The following is a 24,207-nucleotide window of genomic DNA, read 5'->3' on the forward strand; positions in this document are numbered from 1 at the left end:
CCCGGCCCGTCAAAAAACCCGCAAAAGCCCGCCTTGGTGGGCCGAGGGCCGGCCCGCGAAAAGCCCTCAAAAACCCGGCCCGGCCCGCCAAAGGCCCGCTAGGCCCGGCCCGTAAAAGCCAGTAAAATATTATATATATATATATATATGTGTAGATATGTGTGTGTGTGTTTATAAATATATATATACACACACACTCACACATAGATATATATTTGTGTGTGTGTGTGTGTGTTATATATATATAGAAAAGATATATATGCATTACCACATAATAAATATATATATAGATATATATTATATGTGTGTGTGTGTTTATATATATATAGATATATATATATATATATGTGTGTGTGTGTGTGTGTGTGTGTGTGTTTATATATATATATATAGAGATATATGTGTGTGTGTGTGTGTGTTTATATATATATATATATGTGTGTGTGTGTGTGTGTGTGTGTGTTTATATATATATATATGTGTGTGTGTGTGTGTGTGTTTATATATATATATATGTGTGTGTGTGTGTGTGTGTGTTTGTGTGTGGAAGTTCTTATATTTCTATTATTCTATATAGAATATGTGCATATATATATATTCTACATATCGGTTGACCAATTCGATCGGATTCGAAAATATGGTGAAATTGGCTAAATTTTGTACCACACTCATAATTTATTGTAATAAACTCATCCAACGGTCGGTTTTTCTATTTTCTTTAAATTGATATGGGTTGCTCTTTGGAGTATATGATATATAAATATAGGTTTATAATAGTAACTAAGTTTGACCTAGTTGATCGAATTCGAAACGATAACCAAATTGGCTGGATTTTCTACAACCACCATAAAACATTACAATCTCTCAATCGAGCGGTTGGTTTCTCTGAATTCATTTTCCACTTCATGATTGCTTTAGAATGAACCTAAACAATTTAAATACAATGAATATGTCATACAACTTTAGGAGGAAAATTGGTATAGACCAATGTGTTTGTAATTTAAATTAATTTTTTTTATCTTATGTCCACGCACATCCATTGATGGAATATATACAAACGTGATGTGAAAAAATAAGCACGTTTCGAGGTTATCACAGCATCGGTTAACCAATAAAACATATAAGTGTCTACGGTTGACTAATCCGATCGGATTCGAAAATATGGTGAAATTGGCTAAATTTTTTACCACACTCATAATTTATTGTAATAAACTCATCCAACGGTTGGTTTTTTCATTTTCTTTGAATTGATAGGGGTTGCTCTTTGGAGTGTATGATATATAAATATAAGTTTATAAGAGTAACTAAGTTTGACCTAGTTGATCGAATTCGAAACGAGAACCAAATTGGCTGGATTTTCTAAAACCACCATAAAACATTACAATCTATTTATCGAGCGGTTGGTTTCTCCGAATTCATTTTCCACTTCATGGTTGCTTTAGAATGAACCTAAACAATTTAAATACAATGAATATGTCATACAACTTTAGGAGGAAAATTGGTATAGACTAATGTGTTTGTAATTAAAATTAATTTTTTTTATCTTATGTCCACGCACATCCATTGATGGAATATATACAAACGTGATGTGAAAAAATAAGCACGTTTCGAGGTTGTCAAGGCATCGGTCAACCAATAAAACATATAAGTGTCTACGGTTGACTAATCCGATCGGATTCGAAAATATGGTGAAATTGGCTAAATTTTTTACCACACTCATAATTTATTGTAATAAACTCATCCAACGGTCAGTTTTTTCATTTTCTTTGAATTGATAGGGGTTGCTCTTTGGAGTGTATGATATATAAATATAAGTTTATAAGAGTAACTAGGTTTGACCTAGTTGATCGAATTCGAAACGAGAACCAAATTGGCTGGATTTTCTAAAACCACCATAAAACATTACAATCTCTTCATCGAGCGGTTGGTTTCTCCGAATTCATTTTCCACTTCATGGTTGCTTTAGAATGAACCTAAACAATTTAAATGCAATGTATAAGTCATATAGCTTTAGGAATAAAATTGGTATAGACTAATGTGTTTGTAATTAAAATTAATTTTTTTTTATCTTATGTCCACGCACATCCATCAATGGAATATATACAAACGTGATGTGAAAAAATAAGCACGTTTCGCGGTTGCCACGCCATCGGTCAACCAATAAAACATACAAGAGACTACGGTTGACCAATCCGATCGGATTCGAAAATATGGTGAAATTGGCTAAATTTTTACCACACTCATAATTTATTGTAATAAACTCATCCAACGGTCGGTTTTTTCATTTTCTTTGAATTGATAGGGGTTGCTCTTTGAAGTGTATGATGTATAAATATAGATTTATAAAAAATTAGTGTCTTAAAAAATTTATTTATCAATAAATTAGTATCTATATATAAATATAGATTTTTTGGGTACAATATAGTTATATAGATATGTTATCTTTGGTTGTATTTGATCATTATCCATTGAATTTCCAAAGCTTGATTAAAAAAAAAAATACTTGTGTCTTTAAATATTTATTTATAAATAAAGCCCGCAAGGCCCGGCCCAAAAAAGCCCGCAAGGCCAAGCCCGGCCCGGCCCGAAAAAGCCCACAAGGCCCGCTTTATATGGACGGGCTTGGATCCTTTGATTTTTAATAAAGCCCGGCCCGGCCCGGCCCGAAAAAGCCCACAAGGCCCGCTTTATATGGACGGGCTTGGATCCTTTGATTTTTAATAAAGCCCGGCCCGGCCCGGCCCGCAATTATTTAAAAATATAGCAAGGCCCGGCCCGGCCCGGCTCGTTGACGACCCCTACGCCAGCTTGCTTCCGCCGACGCCACCACCCAAGCCAACACACTTGTGTACCCTTCCAATCCGGTCCCAACCAGAAATGAGCCGCAAAGTACACCAAGCCGCTTCGCAGAATGCCGCTATCACCTCGAGAACCAGCATCTCTCCAAGAACTCGTGCCTTCATTGCCCATGCCGTCAGTGAGAACGAATTGCACTGACCAACCGCTACCAAACTCCCTCCCCCACCAGCAATCCCATCGAACCACAGATAGGGCCTGGAAACACCACTACTCGTCTGGCAACCGCAACTCAATTAGCCTAACCAGAGGCCGACGTCATTGCGGGCTGCTGCCAAGCTACTTCGGAGAGTTGCTAGACTTCCACTTCGAGCCGCTAGGGTTTTTCTCTCTTGAGTTGATCCAAACTTGAAAAGTGGCTCGATTGTCTTTGAGTTTTGATATGTATAAAAATATTATAAAATTCTTAACAATATAGCATTTAATGAAATTCTTAAAAATCTGTATACTTTTGAATATCACCAGATTTGCATAGATAATTTTTAATCATAATTTTAAATGGACTCTTTAAAATCTCAAACAAGTGCCCACAGACTTTTAATTGAATACACCCAAAATGTAAACTCAGGGATGTAAATAAAATTTAAATTAAGTAACATTGACGAATATTGTTTTAAATTTGTGGTTTTTCTTACAAGTTTCCAAGTCGAGTTTTTCTTTTCCACTGGAGCACAAGGAGGGGTAAAATTTTATAAATCTATAAAATTACCTATTTAGAAATTGAAAGTATGCACAAAAGTAGGTTCAACGCCCTTGGAAAATATAAAATAGTTATCCGGACATTTCGGGTTGCTCCAGTTGACTACTTTTGGGTTATAATATCCCTTTTTGGCCACAATAATGCCGTTAAGGATAGCCAACCTACTCGGATTGACAAAAAAAAAAAATTAGGAAAGTATTCTGATTTTTTTTTCATAATTTTGTAATTTTGGCATTAGCTTTTGATTTATTTCCTTGAGGTTAATTAGGTTGCTTGTTTTAGCTTTATTAGGATTGGATTTACTTTCCTCTTTGTTCTTTTTCTAGTCTTATAAGATACATGCATTCTGAGTGCTAGCTCTCTATAAAACATGCAGCTCGAGATTGTATTATGCAATTCATTCAATCAAGTTCAACTAATCAATCAAAAAGTAAGAGAATTTTCAATGGATTTACCACCTTTCACCTTAGCTGGGCAGATCTTCGACTCATCGTACGAGGACTTGACATGGTCAGACCATCAAGTCGGTGATGATTTACCCCCCATAACCATGGCTGGGCAGATCTTGGGCTCATCGTACGAGGATGTGATGTGGTCAAACCAAAAAGATGGTGATAAGGGAGGATTGGATGGTGAAAACTCATGTCCCATATGTGGTCGTGCAGTCTCTGGGGGCATTAATGCTCTCTATATTCATTACTCAGACTCACACTGCTTACAAGACGAGGTCATGACTTGTCAAATGCCTGAAGTAAATCCTCTACCTCAAAATCCAACTCCCATTCTTCCTCTTCCAAATCCCTCCTCGCATATACTCGATCAAGATAACCAATCACCTCAGTTTCTTCAAGTCGAGGATCAATGTTTGACTACTGGTTATGCAGCATGCAGCTACGATATCATGGTCTCAGGTGAAAATGAAAAAGAGGTTTCGAAAGAAAGAAAACTCGATCAACGACTATAAAGACGATCAAGGGCCAGGGACGCACTCGATGAGTGATGACTCTAAATGATGTGGTTGTACAACGGTGTAGTTCTTATTGTTTTTTTTTTTTTTTAATGTTTTTTTTTTAAATTCAAATGTACTTGGTGTTATAGATTGTTATAATGAGATGGGGTAGGTTGCCTTAGTGGAGTGGACCCTTCGCTTTCAAGCTTGAGGGTAAAACTTGTTCCTTACATTGTCCGCCTCCAAGAAACTAATATCGCATAACCATGTATTTGCTTTGAGGAAAAAAAAGTCGTTAGTTTTGTTTGTATATTTTTGTTGTTTAAGCTTAAGAATTCAACATTTTAAACATTTCATTTAAGCCACACTGCTCCAATGGTTCTTTACAGTGTACAAAATAAATGCAGATTTGGTCCGCTATGAAAGGTTTCCATATGTACTTGATTACTAGAATATATGCCTAAGGGGGATCATAATGTATGAAAGTTGTTTACACAAACATTCTTCGTACTGCCACCCCCGAAAGAAAAAAAAAAGTCGAGGCTGGTCAAGTATATCCAGAATATGTGTCTGGTCCAAACTCTAGGTTACTTCTGTAAGTTGTAATAGGGTTAATCTTAGAGATATTCTCAAAGATATCTTCGTAGATATCCTTCATTGTACGATTATGTTTCCATATACAACTCTGATTCTATACTTGTAATCCTCTATATAAAGAGGCCCCTATTATCAATGAAAGACATAGCAATTCTCTCCTAATATCGTTTTCCTTAAACACGTTATCAGCATGAAGCCCTAACCCTGAAACAAATAGCTAAACCCTAAATCCGAACACAAAACTTTGAAACACTTTCTGCCTCCGATGCACAACTTGAAGCCCTCGACCCCAGTAATCCAGAACCAGCAGCAGAACCACCAAAATCGGTCGGAAACCAATTCAACCGGCCACCGGAAACTCCAAACCTCTTGTAGCAAAACCTCCATCGGTTCACCGCCTTCTGGACCTCTGATTGCCACCAAATTTTGTCAACAGTAGCGCCTCGAACTCATGATTCCAGAACCGGTCCAAAACCTGCCGAACCGGCCACCTGACTGACTGGACCGTAGGCAGAAAAACATGACAAAAACATTTTTAGGGTAATTCTGACCACAACCGACTAGCCATCAGCCGCCACCGACCAGAAGCACCTTTTTCCTGCCAAAAAGCTCTGGCGACCCCCCATTTGTCTATTTCAAGGTAATTTTTCATTAAAGTTCCCACTTTCAAGTACTTTCAACTTCCTTTCTTTTTCTCGGGGGCTTGTAACCTCATTTCTTCTACCCCCCTTTCTTCTTCATAGGGGAGACCATAAGCAGAACTATGGGGGTTCATGCTCACTCCAAGCTTGGAGCTTGTAGAGTCCTCCAAATTTAGAGTTTGTTGAGAAGTTATGATCGACCACAAATACATCATTATTTTGATCTAATCCAATACCTCTTGGAATTGAATTTTTTGGGAGCGATTACGCTCAGAAATGTTTTTTTCTTTCGTGGTAGCTTTTTTGGATCCGAAACTAACCATTTTTCTTGTTCTCTTCCAGGATGAGTAACCTGAACAAACTGGACTTTGCTCCATTGGGAACAACTGACTCTAGATATCACAAGTGAGTTCGTGATGTCCGCCAATATCTCAAGGTCGATGGAATCCTGAATACAATTCTTGAGCCTAGCCAGGGCTTGCTAACTGTTAAGAAAGCTCAAGCTTTAGAAGCAAATAGAGCAGCCTTGGAGGCAAATAAGGCAAAAGCATCATCCTAATGACTCGTTATATGGATGATTCGCTCTAGTACGAGTATATAAATGAAGAAGACCTCAGAAGACTATGGGTCTTACTCGAAGAAAAATTTGGCAATGTCCGTGACTCTCTGCTTCCTGACCTAGAAGTGAGATGGCATAGCCTCTACTTTTGTGATTTTGAGTCAGTTCTTGACTACAACTCGGAAACACTTCGCATTAAATTCTTGATGGAATTCTGTGGAAAAGATATCACAGATGCGATGTTGATTGGGAAGACTCTCTCTACCTTCCCTGTCTCTGCTTGGATGATTGTTAAGAACTATCTAATTGATGTTACTGCAAGATAGATCACAAGGTTTCATAAACTCATTGGAGCTATGAATGTTGCTGAAAAGCATGACAACATCCTTGTGAAGAACTATAATTCGAGGCCCGTGGGAACAAAGCATATTTTTGAGTCCAATTATAGTTGCGCCCCTAAGGGAGGGCGCCAAGAGCGAAACCCTAAATCTAGGGACATTTCTGAACGTTTTGGTCCATATTCTCGCTCTAATGAAGAAGGCAAGTGCCAAAATAGGTGAACACGTAACCGAAGAGGTCAACGTGGAAAGAGAGAGGGAGGCAATGCCTCTGGCCATGTTGGTGGCACCATCAACATTAAGAGCCATCCAAATGAAGCTTTCAAAGCACACATTTGTAGATCTCGTGAAGATATTTTCACCGCCTACAAACCATATTGTGAAGCAAGAGAGGCCCACTATGTGGAATAAGAAGATCAAGAAAGTGATCTAGAGTGAAGGGTTGAAGACTTCAAATCTGGCTGAGATCAATAGATCGCCAATTCTATTTAAGTCTTTATTTTTCCAAGAGATGTAATAGGAAATTGCCATATATTTTATAGTAGATGCCATTAGTTTAGTTTTTCTTCCACTAGGCTTATCCAAAGTGAGTATGATGTCTACGAAGGTTTTGAGATAAGTGGTATTTAAGCGAGCTTTGCTCCACCGACATCTCTCTACTCACCTGGTCATATTTATTTTGGAGTTACCGAAAGAAGTCAAACGACTACCATTGTTTTGATTTAGATAGAATTTGGATTAGATTCTCTTATTGGTTAAGAAACAATGATGTACTCCGTTGACTTATAAATAAAATTTCGAGTTCTTTTCATTATGACTCCATTTGAGATTCTAAGCATATTCCTCTATGACTACGATGGCCGGGCCATCATGATTAGTTCAAGGCCAAGGAATAGCCCAAATTCCTCTTGCAAATGGCACCTTGATTATTGTCACAGAAACTCTCTACACTCCTAAGGAAAATCGAACCCTATTGAGTCATTCGAGCCAACGGATTTCATGCGGAAACGCATGTAGAGAACGGAAATGAGTTCCTTTGCAATACCTCTAATGGTGGCGAATAAAGGCGCATCTTAGAGAAACTTATGTGTCTCTCTAATAGACTCTATATCACCACTATTTGAGCTATTAAATCCAATAAAGTTATGAGAGAAGATCTCTTGGATTTAGACACATAGTGGCTTTGTAACGACAGAATAGGTCATCCTAGTCCTGGCATGATGATCCATCTATTAAAGACTTCATATGGACATCTATTCTTTCGAGCGAAATGAAGCACGAATCAAAGGTTGATTCTCGGATTAAGTATGACCGCCGCTGCTGCCTTTGGCGCCGCCGTCGTCTACCACCAGCCTAGGGCTGGTACAATCCATATCCATGATACCATGGATGGTGTCCATCATGGTGATAGCGCCCTAGGTGATGCTACAATCACCAAACTTTGCTTCTAATAGCGTTACAGACCCTCAGGCCCAACCAAAATCCTCATTGGTTGCTTCTAAGGCCTCTTACTCATTCTACAAAGCCTATTCCTTATGGAAATAAGGATCGAGACTGTCTTATGAAAATGATACGAAAATACTCATTATGTTCTTACATAGAATCCGAAGGGATTTTGTGGACTGATTCAATCAACTTGCAGACGTTTAAATATTTCATGATGTTGGTCGCCACACAAACACGCTGGTCATGTGTTGTGCCATTGTCCACTTGTCATTCTGCTTATACTACACTACTAGAACATATTATATGATGACGAGATCACTCCCCGTATCATCCCATTCAATCAATGGGACTTGATAATGCTAGAGAGTTTACATTGAAGACTTTCGATGATTATTGCATATCACTGGGACTGATGTTGGACATTATATTCCCATGTACACACCCAAATGGTCTCTTGGAAATGACTATGATGGTAACCCAGACATGGATAATGCACACCAATCTCCCTAGCTATATCCACTTAGGGTGATGCAATATCGCATGCAGCTATACTAATTCGTCTACGACCCACCACCACTCAATCTATCTTTGCGTTATAGTTAGTGACTGGTACAAGTATCTCATAGTTACGCACATTTGAGTGAGTCATTTATGTGCCTATTGCGCCGCCACAATGCACTAAGGTTGGTCCACACTGACGAATGGGCAAATACATTGGATTTGAGACTCCAACAATCGTCCGCCACTTAATACCCTTGCTAAGTGATATCTTTACTGCATATCTTGCGGATTGTCACTTTGATAAGACAGTCTTCCCATTGTTAGGGGAAGATAAGAACACAGATGTTCACAGAAATGACAGAAATTTTCGTGGTCTATCCCCACTATGTCTCATCTCAATCCCTGTTAAAGTGACCAGATCACACATAGCTGCTGCAAATGTGCCAGCAAGGATGGACATTCTTACGAGAGGATGTAACGCCACCCTACACAGAGGTAGGAGTGGCACCAATGCCATAGAGAACAACACTCTGACATTACAGACCATGGCCCCAGCTAGGATGTGTGGGAGGCCCGTGGATTCAAAGGATACTTTGGCACAACTCAATCCTTTGATCATCGACACTCAGGATCCGTCTCATAAGAATGTTCCAGATTATAGTTATCGTTGGGGGATGCCTTAACATCAGAACCTATTCCTAAGAATATAGAGTGCTCTGAAAATTAATTACACTAGTGTACATGAGACGTGGGATAAAAACTCCATCATGATTGATAATGTATTTGCGCATTTCATAGTGCATGAGTTTGTTGAGTCTGATGATATCGAACCACACTCCATTGATGAATGAATGCCAACATAGAGAGATTTGACTTAAATGGAAAGATGGGATCCAGGTTAAGTTGGATTCTCTAACAAAAAGGAAGGTTTATAGAGTCAGTGATGCCAACCACACCTCATAACATAAATTCTGTTGACTAATGGGTCTTCATTAGAAAGCATGATGAGAAAAATAGATGGTAATCTCGCCTTATGGCCCAATGCTTCTCACAAAACGCCTAGAATTAACTACGAGGAGACATATTCTCTTGTAATGGATGTCATTACACTCCACTACATTGTTAGTTTGGTAGTTTCCGAATAACTGAACATGCAGCTTATGAATGTGGTCACTATGTATCTCTATGGGGATCTAGATATGGAATATACATGAAGGTTCATGGTGAACTTCATTTACTTAAGTTAAGTGGCTCTAAACCATGGAGTGCTTTTGCAATGAGGTTGAAACACTAACTAAAGCGACTACTTGATTGGGAAGGGATATGTAAATGTTCGCGCGTTTCCATAATAGGTTCCGGATTCTATCCCGATTCATGTTATCAACATGATCTTCATTGGAAACCCTTAAAGTGTTAAGGGAAACTGCTGAACACTTGAAATCCGAGTTTGAGATGAAGGATCTTAGGAGAACACGATTGTGTCTCGATTTGGAACTTGAGGATCGTATTGATAGATGCTTAGGCATTTTGATAAGGTCAAGCCTTCAAACACCTCCATGATCATCCGTAGCCTTGATCCTGAAAATGATCATCTTCATCCAAATGATGATGACGAAGACGTGCTAGAGGCAAAAATGCCCTACTTAAGTATAATAGGCGCATTATTATACTTAACTCAATGCACAAGACAGGACATCTCATTTGTAGCGATGCCATTAGACCGATGATATGGGCTTGTTCTATCTCTATAGAGAGACGATGGATTTGGACCCATCACACATCAGGAACACCGCCAACACTGGCCTGCGTCCTTTATCCCCATCTCAAAACAACATTAGTGTTTTGGAAGGTTTTGTTGATGCTGGGTACCTCTCTGACCCGGACAAAGGTCATTCCCAAACTATTTAAGTGTTCACCATGGGCAAGATCGAGATATCTTGGAGGTCTACATAACAGACTCTAGTTATTATATCTTCGAACCATGTAGAGATTATTGCTCTTCACGAAGCGGTTCGTGAATGTATATGGATTGGATCCATAATTATGCATCTTCGAAGCAATTGTGGTATGAAGTCTACCACAGATGAGCCTACCAGCATTTATGAGGATAATGCTGCTTACATTGAACAAATAAAGCAAGACTACATCAAAGGCGACAACACCAAGCATCATCAACAACAATAGATTCTCCTCAAGATCAAAGTGAACAAAGTTCGATATGAGGACAGTGTGGCAGACTTATTCACTAAGTCATTGCCTAAATTCCACTTTCGAGAAACATGTTGGTAGCATCGTTTACGGAAGTTATCCAAACTCCCATGACTGAAGTCATCAAGGGGAGATGTCTATATGTATGGTCTCGAAACGTGAAGCGTGTATCTTTTTCTTCTTCGACTGAGGTTATTTTTGTCTCATTGTATTTTTGTTACTCGGCAAGGTTTCTAACGAGGCAACAAGAGGAGCACTACGTTTGAGCAACACAAGGGGGAGTGTTCAAGTATATCCAGAATATGTGTCTAGCCCAAACTCTAGGTTACTTGTGTAAGTTGTAATAGGGTTAATCTTAGAGATATTCTCGGAGATATCTTCATAGATATCCATTCATTGTACGATTATGTTTCCATGTATAACTCTAATTCTATGCTTGTAATCCTTTATATAAAGAGGTCCCTATTATCGATCAAAGACAACAATTTCTCTCCCAATATCGTTTTCCTTAAACAGAGGCAAATTAAGAATTTCCACTAAATTGAATAGAAAGGATAATTTTTTCCTCATTCCATCCATCTTATGATACTAGTGAGATTTAGATCACAATATCGGTTATTTCAAATGACTAAACAAGCAATAATTTAGCCATGTTTTTTTTTGTTTCACTATTTACTTTGCAGTTCATGAATTAAACTGAGATTATACAAGTCAAAAAAAGAAAAGAAAAAAAAGAGTAAAGAAAGAAACCAAAATAGAAATGGGTCTCACTCCCAAAAACCTCTACAAAACCTTCTCTCATTGTTTTGAATGGGTCTTGCTGACTTAGCTCTATGGCTTCGCTTTCTCCCGGCTAGGGTTTACTCAATTTTCATTTGTTTAAGTTCTCATTGTTATGTGAGCAAAAGAAGAAAAAAAGAAATAATAGAATGTGATTGTTAATTAACAAAAATTTAAAGTAAATTATTTATTTTAATATCAGTCATTGAATTCAAATATTTTGTATTGCCACATTCGAAAATACTTGTTTAACTATTCATTTTAAATGAATTATTATTAGCCATTCATTCTGCACCAAATAAGCTTTGTGACCTTTGGACTTGTGGGCTCCAAATGTTGGGATCCATAACCCAAGTTGGTAAGTGCATAGACACAAATTGGGCCATTATTTTGTTTTTTTTTTTTTTTGCGCAATTGGTCCCGCAGTTGGCCCATTGATCCATTTTGGCTTTCGAACTTTAGATTCGATCCATTCTAGATCTACTTGAAGCCTAGTCTCAAAACTGTCTAATTTAGTTTGAGTCGCAAAATAAATAAATAAAAGTTTTTTCAAAACACCCCCCCTCCCCATTGCATTTATCTGAAAAAGTCAAGATAAATTAACGATCATTTTTTCCTCGCTCCATCCATCATGTTGGTAATATGATCTTCATTAGAAGCCCTTAAAGTGTTAAGGGAAACTGTTGAACACTTGAAATCCGAGTTTAAGATGAATGATCTTAGGAGAACACGATTGTGTCTCTGTTTGGAACTTGAGGATCATATTGATAGATGCTTAGACATTTTGACAGGGTCAAGTCTTCAAGCACCCCCATGATTGTTTGTAGTCTTGATCCTGAAAAGGATCCTCTTCATCTAAAGAATGATGACGAAGACGTGCTAGAGGCAAAATTGCCCTACTTAAGTACAATATGCGCATTATTGTACTTAGCTCAATGCACAAGACCGGACATCTCATTTGTAGTGAACTTGTTAGCTAAGTATAGCTTTGCGCCAACGCGACGCCATTAGACTGGTGATATGGGTTTTTTCTATCCCTACAGAGTGACGATGGATTTGGACCCATCATACATCAGGAAAGCCGCCAACACTGACCTGCGTCCTTTATCCCCATCCCAAAACAACATTGGTGTTTTGGAAGGTTTTGCTGATGGTGGGTACCTCTCTGACCCACACAAAGGTCATCCCTAAACTGGTTAAGTGTTCACCATGGGCAGGACCGTGATATCTTGGAGGTCTACAGAACAGACTCTAGTTGTTATATCTTCGAACCATGCAGAGAATATTGCTCTTCATGAATCAGTTTGTGAATGTATATGGATTGGATCCATAATTATGCATGTTCAAAGCAATTATAGTCTGAAGTCTACCACAGATGAGCCTACTAACATTTATGAGGATAATGCTGCTTGCATTGAATAAATGAAGTAAGGTTACATCAAAAGCGACAACACCAAGCATCATCAACAACAACAAACTCTCCTCAAGATCAAAGTGAACAAGGTTCGATCTGAGGACAGTGTGGTAGACTTGTTCACTAAGTCATTGCCCACTTTCGAGAAACATGTTGGTAGCTTCGTTTGTGGAAGTTATCAGAACTCGCATGACATGAGTCATCAGGGGGAGATGCAGACATTAGGGGGAGATGCAGACATCAGAGGGAGATGTCTATATGTATGGTCTTGAAATGTGAAGGGCGTATTGTACTCTTTTTCTTCTTTGACCGAGGTTATTTTTGTCCCACTGGATTTTCGTTACTCGGTAAGATTTTTAACGAGGCAACAAGAGAAACACCACGTTTGAGCGACACAAGGGGGAGTGTTCAAGTATATCCAGAATAAGTGTTTGGCTCAAACTCTAGGTTACTTATGCAAGTTGTAATAGGGTTAATCTTAGAGATATTCTCGGAGATATCTTCGTAGATATCTATTCATTGTACGATTATGTTTCCAATGTACAACTCTGATTCTATGCTTGTAATCCTTTATATAAAAATACCCCTATTATCAATGAAAGACACAGCAATTTCTCTCCCAATATCGTTTTCTTTAAACAGAGGCAAATTAAAAATTTTCACTAAATTGAATAGAAAGGATAAATTTTTCCTCACTCCATCCATCTTATGATACCAGTGAGATTTACATCACAATATCGGTCATTTCAAATAACTAAACAAGCTACAATTTAGTGATGTTTTTTACCGTATCACTATTTACTTTGCAGTTCATGAATTAAAGTGAGATTATACAAGTCAAAAACCTAAAAAAAAAAAAAAAAAAGGAGTAAAGAAATAAACCAAAATAGAAATGGGTCTCACTCCCAAAAACCTCTACAAAACCCTCTCTCATTGTCTTGAATGGGTCTTGCTGACTTAGCTCTATGGCTTCGCTCTCTCCCGGTTAGAGTTCACTCAGTTTTCATTTGTTCATGTTCTCATTGTTATGTAATTCAGTTGTTATGTGATCAAAAGAAAAAAAGAAATAATAGAATGTGATTGTTAATTAACAAAAATTTAAAGTAAATTATTTATTTTAATATCAGTCGTTGAATTCAAATATTTTGGACTGCCACATTCAAAAATACTTGTTTAACTGTTAGTTTTCAATGAATTATTTTTTTTAATATATTTTTTTATATCATATCCCTATTTACCTTTTGCAGTTCATGAATGAGAGTGGGATTTTACAAGTCAAAAACCCAAAAAGCAAAAAAAGACCAACCCAAAAAAAAAAATATTAAAAAGAAACCAAAATAGAAAATGGGTCTGATTCCCAAAAACCTCTGCAAAACCCTCTCTCGTTTTGTTCAACATTAGCAAACAGTGAGAAAAGATTGGCGAAATGACCCTCAATCGTCTCCTTCTTCTTCCAAAGCCGCCGCCCATTCATTTCCACAAACTTGGTAACACACCCACTTCTCCTTCTTCTACAACGCATTCGTGTATTAGAAAAATGAAAAAGCTTTATTGATTTTGCTTCTGAATAATTTTCAGGGCTTCCCAAATCAACAAGATGGTGTTCATCTTCGTCAAGCAGTGGTGCCCAGAAACCACCCAACTTGGAGGAGCAAAGAGCTGTAGCCACCGTGGAGGAGTCGGATAACAAGTGAGGTCTTTTGCTATTTTCTCTTTCTACATCAGTTGTTACTGTTAAAGCTAAGTGACCCACAATGCAAATTTTGAGTACGAACCTTAAAAATCACAAAAGACTGTTTCTTTGTTTCTTGTTTTTAGAGATTTTGTTCAGTTTTACAAGGGTAATGAAAAAACAGCAACAACATAGATATAACAGCACAAGTGTTAATGATATGTTTTCGATGTAACATTGGGAATTTCAAAAGAAAGAGGGATTGTAAAGGCTAGTCAGAAGTAGCAGTAGTGAGTTTGGAAGGAAAGATAGAGAAAACTAGGATTTGAGTTGCATCATGTTCGAAGCTTTTCATAGTTTATGTTTTGTTTTGTGTAATCGTTCTGTTTCTTTTTGGGGAGGATTACGGTGTTTCTATCATTATATAATGTGGTACATTTTCTTCCGTCGTGTATTATGATAGCAAGTAGGTTACGGACAATCATTGTTTCTACCTGCTAAATCGTAAAGCCTTCCTATATGCAATGTTTTACAGATATGTGGAGAGGCATTCAGGGACCTTTCTAAATCCAACCAACTTTGAAAACGAAGTGGGGGAATCGTGGCTTACTCTGAGAGGCATTTTTACTAATCTAAAAGCAAAGATGATTGGAACTCCCCAATCTCAGAAGGAAAACACTGTCGAGATAAATGATTCTACTGCTGATAAGACAGTTTCTGAGGTTATTATGACAGAGGATAGTCCACAAGACTCTGAGGTTGGCCAGCCCAAACATAGAATGCTAATGCCAAAAGTCATAAGAGACTCTCAGAGTTGCAAGCAGAATATTTCAACAGGTTTAAGATCTGACATAGTCGGGGAGAACTCTTCATCTGATGTGCTTGATGCTACAGCCTCTAACGAAGTCAAGGTGCCTAAATCTTTAGATAGCACTGGACCTGGTGAGGCTAAAAATACAATTCACTCCTCAGCAGATTTAGTTTTTTCTCCACAGAATAAGGTCGCAGTGACTGTTTCTGAAGTTAGGACAGAGAGTGTTAGGGAAAATGAATTAACAAGTGATCTGTTGCAAATAATGCGGAGAAGTTCTTTGGGGAATTCAGCTGGTCAGGTTGCATCTAATGGTAAAAGGCTGCATGGTGGTCATAAAGATGTTGAACATGGTATAAATGGAAGTTTGGTTCAAACCTTGGAACCCTTCGCGGATTCTCAAAACAATGAGAAAAGGGTTACAGAAACTGCAGCTTCCAATGTAATATGGAAAAGATCTTCCAAGGATATTGGTCAATCAGGAGTCAAGACTGAGTCACATAGGCAACTTGAGGTGGGCGTGTTTGGATCTGATTTTGATTGTCTGTCTTCCTTAACACATAAGTTACCAGGTGAACCTTCTAGGATACTGCACAAGGATATTGGAAATGCATCTACTGTAGTTGGAAATGGAAACCCTCAACCTGGCAAAAGAACGATATTTGATCAACCACCTACTGCAGGTTCTGACGTGGGTAAAATGCCTTCATCGTCTAGTGGCCCCCAGCAAGTGAGGGGGTTAGCAAAGATGTTTATGAAGGCAATGAATGGTCAAAAAGCTGATGTAATTACCAGTAAGAAGAGCGATACTTTGGCTTCGAATGTAGTTTTGGAACTTTTAAATGAAACAAATGATAAAACAGGTAAAGAAGATACAGGAAATAGATTTGACATCAATGGGTTGATTGGGTGCATCAAAGAGCTGCCAAGAGAATCATCAACCATTACATCTCAGAATTGTAGCACTCCCAACAATACTGGTCTCCTCATAAAAAAGGTAGGGTCAGTTAAAAAGGTTCGAAGCCACGCAAATGTGCGACAGAGTGATGCAAAAAGAAAAGAGAGTTTGCTGAGAGTTCATGCCATGGGAAAGGAAACTAGTAAGGAAGACTTGAATAAGATCCCAGGTACTTCCTGCCAAAAAGAAGAATCTACAGAAAGCAAGGTGTTGGTTAGATTTTTGCACAAACGTGTAGAGGAAAGTGCTATATCTAAAGCCTTTGACGATTGTGGGTCTATCATGAAGATACAACTACTTCCTTTAATTGAAGGAAGCAATTTTAGAGATGGTTACGTGCATTTTAAGGTAATGTAAACATCCTTATGTAAAGGCTCAAGCGCCTTTTTTATTTTCTACTTTTTCCAGTTATGGCTCTTCCTTTCATAAGTTCATGAGTTTCCCTTTCTAGCTGAAATGAAAACTTATTAATACTCTGGCTGTCAAGAGCACAGGCCATATATTTGTGCAATTGCATAATTTCACATAAAAGGCATTTTAAGCCACTTAAGAAGCATCTTCTTAAATTATGGCATTTTAAGCCATAATTTAGTTTTCGTTCCAGACTTCACCAATCTTTTTAATTACTGTTCCTTTAAATTTATTGCAGACTAGGGAAGGATCGCATAAAGCTCTCAGGAAAAGTGAGTTGGTTATAGAGGGTGCTCATGTTGTTGTGGATGCGACTTCTTTAGAAGATGTGCCTAATAAAATTTCCATTCCCAACCTGATTGGTGATCCTGAAGTTCCTCTCATGTTAGTAAAGAATCCGACACGAACAGTTATGATCAAACAGTTGACCCATGGTATAAGCTCACATCAGCTAAAAGAAGCTCTTGCCTTCTGCGGAAGTGGCATATCCAGCGTTTTCTTGGGTTCATCAAGCTCTGTTGCTTATGTGGAATTTGAGGTGAGGAAGTTTTTCCTTGGCTCCAGGTTGACTTAATCATTAGGCATCATTTATTCAAACAAATAAATAAATAAATAAGCTTTTTCTGGGTTGTTCACGTGAAGTCTATTAATGTTATGTGTATCTGTGTATCTTGTCTACGAGTGTTAACATCTTTAACCATAATTTCTGAAATATGGTCTAACTACCTAATACAGACAGAAGATGCCAAAGAAAGAGCAATTGCAGCATATTCCATAAATGTTCAAGAAAAACAGCTATTGATCTTCAGAATTGATGTGCCAAGAACAACAGTGATAAGGATAACCAATATTGATGATACAGCATTTTCTAGTAAACTGGTGCCCGGAAAAATCACATCAATTTGTAGTTCTTATGGGGAGCTGTACAAACAAAAGCTGAGAGGCAAGGCTATTTTGGATGTGTATTTCAAGCTTGCTGAATGGCCAAATATTTTGAGTATTCTCAACAGGTAATAACCTACAGAGATTATTTTTTATTTTATTTTATTTTTTCCAATTTTATCGGATGTTCCTGAAGGGACAATAACCTACATAGTTTAAAGATGTTTATGTGCACCATCTGGACGATGACTACTTATGCTGTCTGTCTAGGTTAAATGGAATGGAAGTAGATGGCGACCGATTGATTGCTCAACCTGCTCCTATTTTTCCTCCGCCGATCCTTCAAGTTCTTTGGAGTAAGCCAGATGAAAGAATTCATGTCAAATCTGTTTTGCAAAGATTGTTGCAGACCAGTGAACTACCTGTTGAACTCAGTAATATTGCTACGAAATACCACGGTGATAAATATTTTGAATGAGTTTCCATTTTTTTTTCCATCCAATTAAGATGTATTTAAATATTTGAAGAAAAACTCATCTTTCACCCTTTATAGTCCCTCAGTGCTGGTCCCAGATTAGGCCATACAGTTATCCTTTTTTGGCAAAGACGAGGCCATAGAGTTTGGACCTTTAGGGGAAGAAGCAAGTCCATCCGTTGGGCAAAGACGAGGTCAAGAAAAATGTGTTTTTTGGTATTATTATTTTTTCGTATGTTTTTTTAGAGAAGCAAAATAAGGGTTAATTTTTTAGAAAATTACACACAAGTGTCATTTTAAAACTTTAATTAGCCATAAGGTCATTTAATTTTTATTGTACATATAAGGTCACTTTCATCTTCCATTAATTTTTTTCTTGACAATTTTGCCCCTCTATAAACAAAACAAACAGTCTCTAAAATCAAAACCCTCTCTCACTCTCATCTCATGACTGCCTCCAACTTCCATTCTCTCCCTCCGTCTCAGCCATGAGCGCCTCAAACTCTGATTCTCTCCCTTCGTCTCAGCCATGGCCACCGTGCACGAATCACCCATTGGTCCAAGCCGTTCCTCAAGTACCTAATACTGGAGCCCTAGCCCAAATCCAAGACTCCAAATCAGCAGCTCCAAATCTCACATAATCAACTGGATCTCCAAGATTCTTTCGACTTTGCCGTTGTCTCTCTCCGCCGACTCCGATCTCTCGCAGATCACTATCGCCGCTGACGGATTCCATTACTTCTCCCACAGATCGACGCCGGAGACGAACGACAGCGACGACTTCGTCTCTGGCTTCGAAGGCAAGTCCAACCTCTTCTGGCGGCTTGATACTGGATCTCTGACTTTCTCCTCTTCCTCTCAATTCCATCGACCACATCTCCGTCTCAGGCTCCTCGACGACTCCCTCCAACTCCCTCCCTCCACGGTTCCGTCCTCCAAGGCAAGCACAATCGAACGCCAGCGAGTCCAAAGCATAGCGCGCCGTAGCCGAGAAGCCTCAGCAAGCTAAGGTCGTGGATCCGAACGATGATGTTCGACTCCCGAAACCTCCGATCTCAGCGAGTATTTTCGTCTCTGACCTTTTCAACTTCTAATCAAACGTTTCAGAATCGTGATCATTTCATTCTTTTACTCTGCTTACAATTTGATTTAGTGAATACTCACATTATTATCCTTGATCTCATGTTAACAAATCATCAGATTAGTTCCTTTGTTTGAAATTGTTTCAGTTTGATCTATATTCGATCAAATGATTATCGCTTGTTGCCAATGTATCGTTGTAGATCCATTGTGGTTTTCTAATTGGATTACATTATACTTGAGAATTGCTAAAGTTTATGTTAAGAAGGATTGTAGTTTTATTAAGTTCTTGAGTTGTGTTTGGTTGAAGTTGAAATCGGAAAAATTTGATTCAAGTATTTGAGATTTTCAATTTACAGTTGTTTTGATTTTTTGGAGTAGCTGTTGTATTGCTTGGCACTAGCTTTTATAGTCATTGGGAGTAGCTTTATTAGTCTCAACTTTAGGGGATAGCTTTTGTTGGTGGTGAGAATAGTTTTTGTTGTTAATGACAGTAGTTTTTAGACAAAACGCACCTGCACGCGCCTGAAGGAAAAATAGGGTTTTCTTCCTGTCCGGCGGCGTGCCCTTAGGCCGTCGTCGGATGGGCACTTGTCGACTTTGCGTGAGTTTGGTGTGCAGCGGGGTCCCTCGATCAAGGATCTCATTCTAATTGGGGAGATCATGGTGGATGGCAGTGAGGTGAGGATGGGGAAGATCGCGGCTGGTGGCTGGTGCTGTTTCTTTCTTTGACGACGGAGCAGATCACGGGTTTGGAGGCAGCCAAGAGTCGAGGCGTTCGGCGAGGAGTGGCTAGCAACTGATTGGAGCGACCCGATCTGGGTTGGGTCATATGAGCCCAATCAGGGTTGGCAGGTCTCCACAAAACTTCTCCATGGTGCGACGACGCTGTTTCTTCATTGCTTGGTTCTGATCTGGGATGCTTCTTTACCTACGTGCGTCGGAGATGGCAGTTCGTTGACTGCGTTCTGGCGAAGGTGTCGGAGAGGTGCTATGCTGGGTCCGGCGGAGTTGGGCCAGGTCTTGCTAGCAGTGTGTGGTCTTCCTCTTTCCTGGACTGTTGCTTGGGCTTGGGTCCCCCTTTTGGGCCAGGGTTGGGCTAGTTATTTTATTTCTGTTGTTCATTTTATTTATTGCAATTATTTAGTTTTGTAGCGTCTTGGGCATGTAATAAGCCCCTACACTCGTTGGGTAGGGCTAGTAGGGCTTTTTGCCTGTGTGTGCACTCAAAGTGCCTTGTTTGCTCTTGGTAGGCGGCGAGTTCCTTGCCTTGGTCAAATGGTCACTGCCTCCTAGTGGCAGGGTGAAACTTGATGTCACTGGATGTATTTTGCAGTGGCAACATGATGAGAAAGCTATGAGAATGGATATTATGCTATGCTGTCTTCGAGTTGTAGATCGAGTTATCTTTCCGTTGTGTCACCGCTGGGAAGCAAATAGAACCGTCTGGAGCGCATTCTTTGCTAGTTGGTGCGTTTTTGAATACAATTGTTTAGTAGAGACTCATGATATTATTTCAGGATGTACTCTAGGTGTCTATTGTAATCAGGGGTTTAGGCTCAATGTCCCCCCCTTGTATTCGACGGTTTCATTAATCAGAGCTTGAGGGCAGCTGCACCAGCCCTTTATTCAAAAATAAAATAAAATGACAGCAATATTTTTTTACCTTGCAAGAAATTTCACTGGCGTAGCTTTTATTGTTGTTGAAAATAGTTTTTGTTGTTGGTGACAGTAGCTTTTTCTGTTGGTGATAGTAATTTTTCTTAACTCGTCGGATATCTCACTGGGGTAACTTTTGTTGCGGGTGAGAATAGCTTTTGGTGGTGGTGATAGTAGCTTTTGTTGGTGGGAATGGTAGCTTTTGGTTTTGGGGAGTGCTTTTATTAGTGGTGGGGAGCGTAGCTTTTGTTGTTGGTGACAGTAGTTTTTGTGATCTAGTCGAAAGTCGCCGAAAATTTCACAAAAGTAGCCTTTATTGCTGGTGATAGTAGTTTTTGTTACTGGTGACAGTAGCTTTCATGACCTAGCAGGAAATTGCCGGAAATCTCACCTGAGTAGCTTTTGTTGCTGGTGACAGTAGCTTTTGGTGTTAGTGATAGTAAATTTTGTGGTAACCTGAAGTTGGCCGGAGACTCGCCGGAGTTGGCTGGAGAGGAGAGAGAATGATTGTTGATTTTGTGCTCTAGTGGCATTTATGTAAATATATTATTTTTTAATATCCAAAATATAACACCCTTTTTAATCTAGTGGCCTTATGAGAGAAAAAAATTAGTTGGTGGCTTTATAGCTAAAAAAACATTCAAAGATGCACTTATATATAATTAACCCTTATTTTTTTGATGGAATTAGGTCAGCCCTTTCATTATAATTCAGCAAGCAGTACAAAAACGAAACATCCCTATGGGGTCGACAGAAAGAATCGTTCCTTAGAACCTCATGAAACCCTATTCTAGAAGAATAAAATCTCAAAAAATCCCGAGTACACTCACCTTTTGGTAAATTCACACACTCTTATTCTAACAAAAACCTAGAAACCTCGAAGCCTACATAAAAAGGTCCCAACTAAGGTACTGATTTTTGCGACCCAGACAAAAATTAAACAGCACTATGGGCCTTAGAGACCCGATCCATCCAGCCCACTTGAGGCCCAATATTCCAAACCATCGCAAACCCTAGCATGCACATAATCTCCATCGACGGCAGCAATGCTGCCGGTGCCGCTATCACAACTTGGTCGTCTACCACCACAGCATGATCACTTCCACCATTACCATTTAGCGGATCCAAACCTTTTAACATGGTATCCTTGTCCCAATCTGCATCGTTGCTGCCAGCGCTAGCACGAGTAGAGAATTGCGACCAACACCCAAATGCGGCGCAACCACCGCTGTAGCCTAGAACCCCTAAATAGCTATCGCCGTCAGAGACACCACCCAACATATCTGGAACCCACAAGCCGTCACCACCACCATCAACCGATGTCGTCAACCAATCCGCCTCAAAGTCCATGAATCTAACCGGAAAGACCAAGAGCAACTCATGGTCACCAACATCCCAACTTAAGAAACCAGGAACATAATCTGCCCCATATCGATCTCCATCCCCAAACAATGATCCAATCTCAGCTTGAAATCCATCATGACGATGAATATCGCGATTAACCTCCGTCAAGATAGGGCAAACGGCTGCAACATCCACCACAATGAGGAGAAGAAGTAAGAGTAGGCCTAAACCTATAAAGATCTCCAAGGACAAGCCGTGGAGAAGGTGTAGAGTCGTAAGCCTTGAAGGTCGGCGGTCACAAACTCTAGCAGGGAGACAGCTAGGTCGGGAGAGAATTTTCATCCTTTTTTTGTCTTACAAAATAAGGGTTAATTCTTTCCCCTTATTTGAAATTTTATTAACATAGACAAAAAATACAAGAGAAAAAGGGGACTAGGCCAAAACTACTTTTACATGACACAAATAATAGAGAAGTATAGGACTATCAAAATTGCTACTAAAAGGAGCAAATACAAAAAAGAAAGAAATGCAAAGGCAATAACTAATCACAAACTGTAATAACCCGTCCCTGTTTAAGGAAAACTAAAATTGGGAGAGAATTGAGTTGTACTTTCATTGATAATAGGGGTCTCTTTATATAGCAGATTACAAGGCATATAATTAGAGTTGTACAAGGAAATGTAATATTACATTGATTGGATATCTCCAAGATTCTCTGATATTATCTCTAATTCTAACCCTATTACCATTAGGTCAAGTAACCTAGAGTTTGGGTCAGACACATAATTTGGATTTACTTGAATACTCCCTCTTATGTCACTCAAACGTGGTGCTCCTCTCGTTGCCTCATTAAAAACCTTGCCGAGTAACAAAAACTTTGTGGGACAAAAATAACCTCAGTCGAAGGGGAAAAAGAGCACAACATACTCTTTATGTTTTGAGACCATACATGTAGACATCTCCCCCTAATGTCTGCATCTCTCCCTGATGACAACAGTCATTGGAGTTCGGATAACTTCCGCAAATGATGCTACCAACATGTTTCTCAAAAGTGGAATTTAGGCAATGACTTAGTGAGCAAGTCTGCCACACTGTTCTCAGATCGAACCTAGTTCACTTTGATCTTGAGGAGAGTCTGTTGTTGTTGATTATGCTTGGTGTTGTCACTTTTGATTTAGCCTTGCTTCATTTGTTCAAAACAAGCAACATTATCCTAAATGCTCGTAGGCTCATCTGTGGTAGACTTCAAACCACAATTGTTCGAACATGCGTAATTATGGGTCTAATCCATTCACGAACCACTACGTGAAGAGTAATAATCTCTGCATTGTTTGAAGATATAGTGATTAGAGTCTGTTCTGTAGACTTCTAAGATATCGCAGTCTTACCCATGGTGAACACTTAACCAGTTTGGGAATGACCCTTGTGTGGGTCAGAGAGATACCTAACTTCAGCAAAACCTTCCAAAGCACATGTCGTTTTGGGATGGGGATAGAGGACGTAGGCCAGTGTTGGCAGCATACCTTATGTGTGATGGGTCCGAATCCATCGTTTCTCTGTAGGGATAGCATAAGCCCATATCAATTGTACATCTCAAGTACCGAAAGATATATTTTACAGCAATCCAATGGAGCTTCATTGGTGCAAAGCTATATCTAGCTAACAAGTTCACTGCAAATGAGATGTTCGGTCTTGCGCATTGAGCTAAGTATAGTAATGCGCCTATTATACTTAAGCTTGACACTTTTGCCTTTAGCACGTCTTCATCATCATCCTTTGGATGAAGAAGATCCTTTTCAGGATCAAGACTACGAATGATCATGGGGGTGCTTGAAGGCTTGACCTTGTCAAAATACCTAAGCATCTATCAACACGATGCTCAAGTTCCAAATCGAGACATAATCGTGTTCTCCCAAAATCCTTCAT

At 39.1% G+C, this 24,207-nt stretch overlaps 1 protein-coding gene across 1 annotated transcript; it reads left to right on the forward strand.

Annotated features, from left to right (window-relative positions):
• The first annotated feature begins 14,320 nt into the window (after positions 1–14,320).
• LOC112196471 lies at positions 14,321–18,255 on the forward strand. Its single transcript, XM_024336821.2, has 6 exons — positions 14,321–14,476; positions 14,568–14,679; positions 15,197–16,778; positions 17,080–17,379; positions 17,577–17,851; positions 17,994–18,255. Exons 1-6 carry the CDS (start codon positions 14,416–14,418, stop codon positions 18,199–18,201), a joined length of 2,538 nt encoding a protein of 845 aa, XP_024192589.1. The 5' UTR covers positions 14,321–14,415; the 3' UTR covers positions 18,202–18,255.
• The last annotated feature ends 5,952 nt before the right edge of the window (positions 18,256–24,207 follow it).

The sequence above is a fragment of the Rosa chinensis genome, chromosome 4 (genome assembly GCF_002994745.2).
Source record: "Rosa chinensis cultivar Old Blush chromosome 4, RchiOBHm-V2, whole genome shotgun sequence".
NCBI classification, from domain to species: Eukaryota; Viridiplantae; Streptophyta; class Magnoliopsida; order Rosales; family Rosaceae; genus Rosa; species Rosa chinensis.